General features: G+C 38.3%; 1 protein-coding gene across 7 annotated transcripts in view; it reads right to left on the bottom strand.

The window, feature by feature from the left end:
- ROCK2 (Rho associated coiled-coil containing protein kinase 2) overlaps positions 1-11,758 on the bottom strand; it is a 94,669-nt gene that overhangs the window by 19,210 nt on the left and 63,701 nt on the right. For all 7 annotated transcript variants that reach the window (XM_034432100.3, XM_034432103.3, XM_087882391.1 and 4 more), the window contains 7 exons: positions 8,368-8,416; positions 6,034-6,169; positions 5,494-5,585; positions 5,057-5,303; positions 4,685-4,791; positions 3,202-3,361; positions 341-501 (listed from right to left, as the gene is read on the bottom strand). In XM_034432100.3, the coding sequence (XP_034287991.1) occupies positions 341-501; positions 3,202-3,361; positions 4,685-4,791; positions 5,057-5,303; positions 5,494-5,585; positions 6,034-6,169; positions 8,368-8,416 (952 nt within the window). The remainder of the gene's footprint in view (positions 1-340; positions 502-3,201; positions 3,362-4,684; positions 4,792-5,056; positions 5,304-5,493; positions 5,586-6,033; positions 6,170-8,367; positions 8,417-11,758) is intronic.

The following is an 11,758-nucleotide window of genomic DNA, read 5'->3' as shown; positions in this document are numbered from 1 at the left end:
AACTGTGGTAAAAAAGATTGTAAAATGGAGTAAAACTCACTTAACAGCTGTCTCACTTAGCAACAGAAATTTTGGGCTCAATTGTGGTTGTATGTCGAGGACTAACTGTACATACTCAAAATTACCTATAGAACACTTTGGATTCATTGATTCCCTCAATCTAGTCCACACTTGGTTTTGATAAAAAGTTAAGTAAATATCAATTATAAAAGTGGAACAAAAACGTAGATCTTTATAGGGAATTATTTATCATAACTGTAACAAAAGATGGGGAAAGCTGTAAGTAGATGTAGTGTAGCAAACATTAAAACTGATTTTTTAAAAAACAGTTTATACTTACATCTTCACTTAGTTTATCTTTCTGCTTAAGCAACTCGTTTATTTTCTGCTGGGATTGCTTCAGATCGCAGTCCAAGATAGAACACCGCTTTTCAACCTCCAGTAAACAATTTTCTACTTTTTGCTTTGTAATTCTTTCTTCTGAAAGTTTCTTTTCCATTTCTGTGAAAGGAAAAAACCCAGCTATTTTGCTATTTGGAAATTCATATTTGCATATAGTACACTATTGTTATAGATAGATAGGTAGAACTCTTTATTGGCCAAGTGTGATTGGACACACAAGGAATTTGTCTTTGGTGCATATGCTCTCAGTGTACATAAAAGGAAAAAAAATACATTCATCAAGATTCCATTACAAGATGGTGCCGCCGAAGGCTGCCTCAGTGAAATGCTCTCTAGTAAACTATTGTGTTGATCATGTCCAGCTATAAAATGTGCTTAGAATAGGAATCCCAGAGCTTTTCACTATCCTCATGCCAATCCTATATAGAGGTCAGGAAGCCACAGTACAGAGAGAACACAGGAAAACAGACTGGCCCCAGGATGGAAAATGAATGAGACAAAATTGTATACTCTACTTTATTTATTCAACCTATGCGCTGAATATATATGAAAGGAAGCTGGTTTGGAAATAGCCAAGAGCGGTTTTAAAACCAGAGAAAGAAGCATCAATAACTTGTTCCATGGCTGAAATGCAAAGGATCTGCAAGTTCTAGTAATAAAAGTCAAAGAGCATAGTGCAAAAATGACTAGAATTAAATATTAAAAAGGCCAAACTAATCACAGCAGGTAAAAGAACCAGCATTAGAACTGACAGTGAAGAAAAATACTGAAGTGCTGGATAGCTTGTCTTTTTGGACTGATGATAACCGTAAAGCAGTGGGTCTCAACCTTCCTAATGCCGCGACCCCTTTAATACAGTTCCTCATGTTGTGGTGACCCCCCAACCATAAAGTTATTCCATTGACCATTGAAAATATGTGTTTTTGGATGGTCTTAGGCGACCCCTGTGAAAGGGTCGTTCGACCCCCAAAGGGGTCCCGACCCACAGGTTGAGAACCACTGCCGTAAAGGATCCATCAGTCAAGAAATATGTCACAGATTAGTGCTTGGCAAAGCAGCCATGAAGGCCCTGGAAGGCCCTGGAAAAGATACTCAAATGCTCTGATTTGTTTACCCATGATGGCGAACCTATGGCAAGCATGCTGGAAGTGGCACGCTGTTGTGGCCCCGCCCTCTGAGCCTGTCCCATCGGAGGAAGAAAGCTCCGAGCATGAGGAAGAGGAGTCAGCCAGGCCTCCCTCTCCAGGCCCCTCCCCTCTGGCATTGTCTCAGGTGCCGGCCGAGGGAGAGGAGATCAGTAGGGAGACAACTGGCTCGGATCAGAGTGACAAAGAAACATCATTCCTGGACGCACGCCTCCGAAGGCGTGATAAACATTTGCAGCAGCTTAGGAGGCGTGCTAGGGATTAGAACTGAGTCACTGGACCACACCCCAGAGACTATATAATAGAGGGTAGTGGTCAGTGATCCTTGTGACGAACAAAAGTAAACCTTGGATAGTCACTAAAGCCTCATTCGGAACTGCGGAGAGAAATATTATTTCTGCTTGGACTTTTTGCACATTAAGTACCTTATCTGTCTGTTTGTGAAAATAAAGGCATTTGGCAGACGGTGTGTCTATCGCTGCCAAGTGGTAGATAAGACCTGGGTGTGTTTCAAAGTGTTTCCTTAACCCTCGGCTGGCTGTGTTTGTGTGTGTGGGAGTACGGGGACAGATCACACGCAGAGCCATCTCTTCGGGCACGCCAGCCGTCGCCCATTGCTCTTCTGGGTTCTGGCCTGGTCTTCGCGCGTGCGGGAGCACCGTAAACTGGAAGAGCAGCTCCCCGGTGCACCGGGAAGCTGAGCTTCTGCTCTCCAGCATGCCTATGCATGCCAGCCAGCTGGTCTTTGTGAGCGCATGCGTGCCAGAAACCAGAAGACCTTTCAGTTTCTGCTCTTCCGGTTTCTGGTGCTGCTTTCCAAATGCTCTTCCAGTTTCTGGTGCTCCTGCACATGCGTGCTGGGGAGCTGCTGTTCGGGTTTTTGGTGCTCCCCTGCCCGCACGTGCTCCCGTTCGTCAACACTGGTCTATACCTATAAAAATTATAATGGTGCAAACAATGGTATTCTTTGTGACACTCCATGAAAGTGAAAGTTGGGCTTTGAAGATGCAGGATGGGAAAAAATATATATATATTTGAACTCTGGTGTTGAAAAAGACTCCACAGAACACCTTAGACAGACAAGAAAATAAACCAAGGGATCACTGAACAAGTCAACCAAGAGTTCTCATTTAAGGCACAAATGACCAGACTCAAAATTATCCTACTTTGGACACATCATGTGAAGATTTAGGAAACTGGAGCAGGCTCTAATGATGGGAAAGGTGGCAGGAAAGAGAGGAAGAGGATGGACAGCAACTAACAGCAAGATGGACTCAATTGCAGTGGCATAGGTAAGCTGTTGGAAGACTTAAAGAACTAGATTAGGGGCAGATTATTATGGAGAAAAATTATGTGATCGCTAATAGTTGACTCCGACTTGATGGCACATAGACCAATCAATCAAACAAACAAACAAAACAAAGTTTTAAATTAAGATTAGCTTCTGGGTTATAATAGTGAAATATATTGATTTATATTGGTAGGTCTTTCTCAATTTTCCTTCTGTTCCTGAACTGACTGTATAACCTTAATCAAATAATTATTTCTCTGTGGAGTCATCCTGAAGCTAAACTGTCACATTCATGTTTTTGAATAGGAGGCTGAATATAAATATGCTAAATGAAGTTATGAACATGTGAAATTAAATGCATACCTTTCATAGCTTCAGACTTAGCTTCCTCAATCGATTTATATATTTTATTTTTGTCTGCTAGTCGGGCTTTTGTTCCTTTATGTTCAACCTCTTCTTGCTCCAAGTTTTGTTGCATGACTTTAAGCTTGTAAGTCATATCTATTTCCATGTTGCTCTTCTCCTGTTAGGCATAAATCAAAATATCTCATAATTAATATGAACCTCGTGTAAAATGCTTTATGGGAACTATTGGTTATAGACAGAAAAAATGTAGGCTTTGACCTAGGTATTCAGTCTGCTACTTCAATTATTATGCAAGCAAGCTAATATTAAAACTATGATGACAAGCCTAATATGAGATGATAAAAGTCACTGATCAAGGCAGAGTGTTAAATTGGATAGAAACCAAAAGAAAGAGTGATGTACATAGAGAATGAGGATACCCCTCCCCACACACACACACATACACAAACACATCTGGTTACATATAAAATTTTGTTTTTCTAATAGTATTCTGGCATGGATAACTATGCAACTCTGCTTAATCTAGTTACAATAAATCCCTCCCAGCTTCTCCCTAAAATTTACAATCAAGATACAGTTCATTAACATGGATGTGCAAAATGTTTTGCCCTCACAATAACTATTAAAAGTATTCTGAAGATTTTATTTAAACCTCAATATAAAACTTGGATATTTCAAGTTTCCTAGTTTCCTTTAGCAAATAAGGACATGTTGATGTGAAAGTAAAATGTTGACAGGGAAGGTAACCACATGGCCAAATACAACATGACTGTTTACAGCTGTATGTATGCCATTCTGTCTCTTAAGTTACTGCGATTTTTAAAATTGTTACAAAAAAATAGAGAGATTCTGTGGGTAGATTGCTGTTAAGAGTTCATATTGGCATGTGTGTTATGTTACTTTTACTTTGCAGTTGGAAACTGCAAATATGTGTGCATGCTTTAGTATGTTTTACAAGCACACAATGTTATTGCTATTGAGGTTTCGTAAATGCTCAGACTATCACAATCTAGGCTTGGTTGATCTGTCTAGTCTTGGGACACAAATGCATTGTGTGCATGGACTTACGCTTCAAGCCTGTTGCTGTTCTTGAACTTTATTTAAAAACTGTTGCTTTGAGATTTTTGGCAAATTCTGCTGCCTTCTGCAGTCCTTGCACTGCATTTCATTTTGGCTTTTATTTTGTTCCAAGTTCAAAGCAAAGATGTTATGAACCCAATATTCACGGAAAACCACCACCTAGTTCACTCTGTGTGGTTAGGATTCAAAATCTGGGCATTCATGTGGCATCTGTCAATAACTCTTTACAGAAGCTGCATCTTTTCCAAACTGGTGTAGCTTGATTAGAGGAGCTACTGACTCCGAATCATGTTTTCCCCTTCAAATCTGGAGTGCTGTAGAATTCTATTTGTAATGCTATGAATAGGACCTTATTTTATTAGCTCAACTGAACAATATAATTCTTTTTTTTTAAGTTTACCTTTTCCAGATCTGTCAATTTGTCCTGTAATTGTCTTTTCTCTGCCTCTATTTTAGCTATTGTATTCTTCCCATTTTTTACTTCTTCTTCCAAATTAAGCACTCGACCTAGAAATATTTAAAAGATTTCAACAAGGAAAAAAGCATTATGTACATATCAATTAAAGTGTAACCCTTTACACGCTTTGATTAAAAAATCAAATCATTGATGATATATTCTGAAGGCAGAAGGAAAGTGAGAATAATTAGCTGATTCCTGTGAATGTTGATAAATTACATATTTAATACATCTAAAATCCCAATTAAAATGGATAATCACAGTAAATGGCCCCTATGATATGAAAATCACTTTCTAAGAGACTGTTTTTCATACCTTGTAGATCATGGATAATTTCTGATCCATTATTCCTATCTCTTCTTTCAGATTCTAGGGCTGACTGCAGATTCAGAAATTCCTTCTCCAGTCGAAGCTTTGTATTCTCTAAGGCACAGTTTTTATCCTGCAGATCTCTGTTGTTAGCTTCTAGCTGCTGAATTTGCTTTGTACTTTCTGTTTGGTTCTTTCTCAACCTGGCTGATGTATCAGACTCCGTGCGCAGCAAGGCATTGGCTTCATCCAGCTATTGAGACACAAAAATACATCACAGCATTACATACAAACTAAAAAAAAAAAAGCTTTTTTTAACAGACACTACCATCCATTTACTGTAGTAAAGCGTAACATAGTTTTTAATTATGAAGTTACTCAGAAATTAAAAGTCTTAACTAAGTACCATTAGGAGTCTAATTTAAAACAGAATGGTAACTTGCCTGTCTTTGTAGCTGAGTAATTTTTTCATTTGATATTTGGGAGTTTTGATTCCTCTTTTTCATATCCTCAAGTTGATCCTTTAAACTGTTCACTGAAAGAAAAACAAAGCACTAATCCCACCATACGGGTTTCATAACAGTATGTCACAAGTTATTCCAAGCAGCAAAGGCAGAATGGGATTTATCAATGCTCTTCTCCCTAATGCAGAGGTGGTATTTAGCAGGTTCTGACCAGTTCTAGAGAACCGGTAGCGGAAATTTTGAGTAGTTCGGAGAACTGGTAAATACCATCTCTGACTGGCCCCGCCCCCATCTATTCTCTGCCTCCCGAATCCCAGCTGATCGGGAGGAAATGGGGATTTTGCAGTAACCTTCCCCTGGAGTGGGGAGGAAATGGAGATTTTAAAGTATCCTTCCCCTGCCATGCCACACCCACCAAGCCATGCCCACAGAACCGCTAGTAAAAAATTTTGAATCCCACCACTGCCCTGATGCCACAAATAATGTAGGTTTTTTTTTTATTGTTTCTGGTGAACATACCATCGTTTTCTAGATTGCGTTTTCTATCTGCTTCGTGTTCTGCCTTCCGCTGGTATTCTGCATTCTTATGCTGAAGAAGAGCCTTTTCCCTTTCCAGCTGTCTGAAAGAAGATTCTAAATGTTTCCTTGAAGATGTCTAGGAAAATCATGGAAGAAGAGAAACATGTGATGGGGACATTTTTCTAAAATTACAGTAAGGAGTCCAACAAATTTTCTTAATGCAAAAATCAAAAACATTTCTCATTCGACTGCAGCAAATATACAATATAATGCTCAGCAGATGGGATCGTGCCAAATTGCTTCCAAACAGCGGAGCAGTCACACAGTTCCATGTGTTAGAGCGCTAGGGTTTGAAAGCATAAAAGCAAGCAAAATGGATTTCTATCTAAACAAGCAATAGAGGGAGTCCTCCCTTAACAACAGCAGTTGGAATCAGAATTTCTGTTACTAAGTGACATGGTCATAAGGCATAACTTCATGCAACAGCACGGCTTAGCAACAGCAATTCCAGCACTTTTGGTTGCTGTCATTAAGTGAACCCTGCAATGTTGTTAAGCACATTATGAGGTCACCATTTGCAACCTCCAACCAGTTTCTCCATTGACTTGTTGAAAGCCAGCAATGAAAATCGTAAATGGCGAAAAAGTGAATGGGAGTGTTGGACCATTGTAAGTACAAGGACTGGTTATAAGTCCCACTTGTCCAGTGCTGTCGTAAATCTGAATAGTTGCTCAACGAGTGATTGCTAAGTAATTGTCAGTTCTCTTAAGAATTCTCTCTGTTAATATAATGTTTCATATAATTCATTCTGAATGATCAGCCTCATTGTTAGAGGATGCAGAAGACTGATACTAGAAAAGATTATCAGGAAAGAACTCAACTTTCTCACATTTGTCTGGTTTGCACAGTGTATGAAAATATAATCCACAATATATAGACTACAAAGGCCAGACTCAGGAAACATACTGAGTCAAAACCAAACAATCTACAATGTAACAGAGCATGTTATATGGACCTTGTACTGCATTTTTAAAAATTGCAGATAATGGAGGTTTACTTGCACAAGCCGTCTCTAGCATAAGTAACAAAAATCCTACTATAGTGAGACCTAGTTCATCGACACAATGATTGATGGTTCCCAAGGTATAAAAGACATAGAATAATCAATTTAGTGTACTTGATTTTCAGGATTGGCTACATCACTAATACCAAAAGAGCTATTTGGCTGGATAAAAAATACCTCCTTTAAACTGACCTTGTCTACTAGAGGCTTTATAGGCAGGTCCATGAAACAAGAATGGCAAGAATGCAGAAAAAGATCTGCCACTGCCTTATTTTGCTATGTTTTTCGACTTCCTTGTGTAGCCATGGAGAATCCCATCAAAGCACTAGCGAGGGCCATCCCTTCTTAGCTTCTGAGCCCAGATAAGGCCAGCTAAGTATTGCCACGCAGCTGAGAGATTGAACTGCCCCATGGTACATTGCGAAGAGGACCTTTGCCTAGTTCTCATTAGTAAGCAAGCGTCCAAAAGCTAAATATCACATAAAAGATTGGCGTTTACTTGACTTCCTACCAAAAAACAACAACAGATAAGCTGGGACTGAGGAACATCTATTGTATGCTTTTTCACTGATGCAGTGCCACAGCCTCAAATGTAAAGAAAACATGCCAAAGTAGAAATGTAAATAAAATACTTAGATAATCAAGGCTGAATTCGATCCGCCTAAGTTCCAGAGGAGATTGCCCTTCCCTTCCCAGATACATTTCCTGTGGCATCAGGTGGCTCATTGCCTCACCTGACTGTTATTTATCCTTTTAAATCTTTTTATTTATTTATTTTTGAAAGAAAAGAGTTAAAAATAATCTGGAATACATCCCCAATGTTCAGAAGACAGTACTATGTCTACACTCTATTAAAGGCCAAATAAAGATAATGTGACTTAGTCAATACATTGTGTGACTTTGGGGTTTTCCAAGTAAGAGTTTATACCCAAGTGCCACAAAAGAATTGAACTGATTTTTCCCCTCAAAACAGATTCTGTACTAATTTTGAGACTAAGTGAACATCCTTCTCAAAATTTTCATGTATGTAAGTTCAAATGCTGACTATATGCAAAATAGTTTATTTTATTTTCATAATCTTCCGTTAACAGTAACTTAATTTTTATTTACTATTAAGCATCTCTAGCCCACAAATTCATTAACTTTTTTTCAGAACACACTCAGTGTCTCAAATTAAAATGATAAAATTCAAAAATTCAAAACAAAGTATTTTGCTGTATATAATGCAAAGTATTATTACACTCAAAATATAAAGCAAATTATTAATTTACCTCCTCATCCAACTCCTTCATTATTTTCTCTAGACGATTGTTAATAGCTCTGTAGAATAATTAACATAAGTGTGAGAGAGGCACAGAATTATAGATAAAGATTTCCTTTAGCATAAAATCTTCTCCACAGCAAAAATTTAACCATTTATAAGTGCGCAACTAAATACGATTCTTACACAATTCTCTTTAGCAAGGCTTATTGAGAGCGGTAGAATGAAGTCAGATTTCCAACAATTCTTATATTTTGCAGGTGGCCCTTTAAATAATGATCTCTTGAATTTCTATCAGTCCAGTTATATATGCAGCTGCTAAATTACAGATAGATTTAAACTTTCCAAATTCGCCTCAAAATTCACATTAGCTAAATTGTCTAAAAATTGGGCAAAATCCTGTGTTAAATAAGACACGAACAGCTTGCAAAAACCTAAAGGAGCAAGCAAAGAAGCAATGTGGACTACAAAAAGAACATTTTGATGATTTTCTGTTCTCTATTTACTAATATTTGTTCATGTAATGACAATGTATATGCTACCTATAGAACAGCAAAAAGAAGAATTTGGAAGAAGAGAAAGCATCCATACTTAATACTTCAGTCTTGTTTGTTAATTTTGGAGATTTGGGTTAGATATAGTAGGATCTGCTAATTGAACAGATCCCTATTCAACCTTATTTAATACAGGATTACGTCCAATTTTTAGACATAGTTTTCTGCAATAACAATAGCACTTAGACTTATTACCACTTCACAGTGCTTTACAATGGTTTACAAAGTCAGCCTGTTGCCCACAATAATCTGGGTCCTCATTTTACTGACCTCGGAGGGATGGAAGGCTGAGTCAACCTTGAGCCAGTGAGATTCGAACTGCCGAATTGCAGGCAGCTGGCAGTTAGCAGAAGTAGCCTGCAGTACTGCATTCTAATCATTATGCCACCACAGCTCTTAACTATTGTATTACCACAGCCTCAAAATCTTCAGGCCCCAGAACCCTCTCTGATCATCTCAATATATTTTCCTGTCATTTTGTGTAAGTGCAAAAATAGGCTTTACAGAATTGAACCCCTTCACAAAAAATCCTTGGCAATGCTACCCTCCTCCCTCATAACCCTGGAAAACAAAGCCCAAGATCCAAACAAGTGTCATATCCTTACCTATTGTAACCTCTCAACATCTCCCTCCATATTTTATATGCTCTCTCCCAGCAAGCAGGACACTGTCCAGCTTTGCTCTGTGTTTCTACCCTCCAATTCAAAAAAAAAAAAAAATCACTACATACCAATACACAGTAGCGCTTAAAACTTGTGAACACTTTTGGATTTTTAGCATTTCTGCATAAATGTGACCTAAAGAGTGATGTGTTCTCTGCAAAAGTCCTAAAACTAGATAAAGAGAACTCAAATTAAACAAATGAATCTAAAACATTATACTTGTTTATTTAGTGAAGAAAATGATACAAAACAACATATTTATGTGTGAAGAAAGTATGTGAACCTCTAGGATTAACAGTGCATTTGAGGGAGAAATTTAAGAGCCAGTGTAGGTCATCCTCCCTTACTTAAAGAACAGAATTCTAGGCATTCACTATCACAGTCTGATCTTTACAACTGAGGGATATAAAAGGATTTCATGACTAGAACAAAAGAGATTTCTAAGGGCTTCTGAAAAGTAGTTTTGATATTCACCAGGCTGGAAACAGTTACAAAATTATTTGTAAAGATTTAGGACTCCACCAGTCTACTATCAGGCAGACTGTATACAAATAGAGGCAATTAAACACCATTATTACCCTCTGAAGTAGTGGTCAGCTGACCAATTTCACGCCAAGATCAAGGCATGGAATACTCCAGATGACCTCAAAGAACCCCAGGGTAACATCTAAGGAACTAACGGCCTCTTTTGCACTGACAAATGTCAATGTTTGTACGTCCATCCCCAGAATACTAAATAACAAGGTTTGCACGGCAGAATGGCAAAGAGAAAGCCAATATTCTCCAAAAAGAACCTTGCTACCCCTCTGCAGTTTGTGAAAGACCACATGGATAAAGCCAGAAAGTTATTGGAAGAACGTGAAGGGAAAAATTTAAAACATAACTTTTTTTTCCTTAAATGAAAACGTCATGTTTAGCAAAAAGCAAACCTTGATTCTAGCACAAAAACTTTGTGCCATCTGTGAAGCCTGGTAGTATCGTGGCTTGGGCCTGCTTTGCAGCCTCTAGACCAGGCCAACTTGCTATTATTGATAGGATGATGAATTTTGAATTATACTAGCAAATTCTACAGGAAAGTGTCGGGATACCTGTCTATGAACTGAACCTATGAGAAAGCTAAGCCAGAAGAAAGTTAATCTTTTGGAAAGGCCAAGTCAAAACCTCTTAATCCTTCAGAAATGTTGTGGAAGGACCTGAAGTGAGCAGTTCATATAATAAAGTTCACCAACATCTCTGAGTTGAAGCTGTTCTGTAAGAGGAATGGATTAAACTTTCTCCAAGCCAATGCACATGAATGATCAACAGCTATCAGAAACATTTAGTTGTAATTATTTCTGTCCAAGGGAGGCACACCAGTTACTGAAAGCAAAATATATTTTTGCCACGCACAAATATGTTTCTTTGGTTCATTTTTGTCGAAGAATAAATGAACAAAATAATGTTTTTAACTTAATTGTTCTCTTCATCTAGTTTTAGAACTTGTGTGGAAAACAGATTGCATTTTAGGTCGGATTTTTAGGTCATATTGCTCTTTTGTCTTCTCAGTGGCTTTCAATTTCATTTATCATGGTATCTGTTGAGACCAGTTCTGGAATTAAAGGTGGCAGCAAAGTATTACCTGGTTCTCCTCTTTTCTCCAGGGCTGGTTCCAGTCGGTATTGATGGGTGAGAGAATCCAGTCCATAGCCCCTACTTTGTGGGGTGCAACAGGACTGAGGATTTTCTCCCCTCCTAAGTGACATGAGGCCACTGCAGGGGTGAAATGCTACCAATTTGCTCAGGTTCGGGCGAACCGGTAGTGATAAAAACTACCAGTTCGGGTGAACCGGCAGTAAAAAATACTTTTAAAAGGTTAAAAAAAAGGTTCCGACGACTGTGCGGCGTTGGAATCTTTTTTTTTTTTTAAAGCATTGTTTTACTACCTATTTGCCGGAACTGGTAGTAAAAAAATGCTTTAAAAAAGAAAAAAAAAGTTCCGAGGATCGCACGGCACAGCTGATTGTCAATCAGTTGTGCCGCGCGATCTTCGGAACCTTTTTTTTTACTTTTTTAAAGCATTTTTACTACCTATTCGCCGGAACCAGTAGTAAAAAATGCTTTAAAAAAGTAAAAAAAAAGGTTCCGACGATCACAGCTGTGCCGTGTGATCGTCAGAATCTTTTTTTCCCCTTTTTTAAAGCATTTT

This window comes from Pantherophis guttatus, chromosome 1 (assembly GCF_059756535.1).
Source record: "Pantherophis guttatus breed Tessera chromosome 1, ASM5975653v1, whole genome shotgun sequence".
NCBI classification, from domain to species: Eukaryota; Metazoa; Chordata; class Lepidosauria; order Squamata; family Colubridae; genus Pantherophis; species Pantherophis guttatus.
This window is presented reverse-complemented; position numbering and strand designations above follow the sequence as displayed.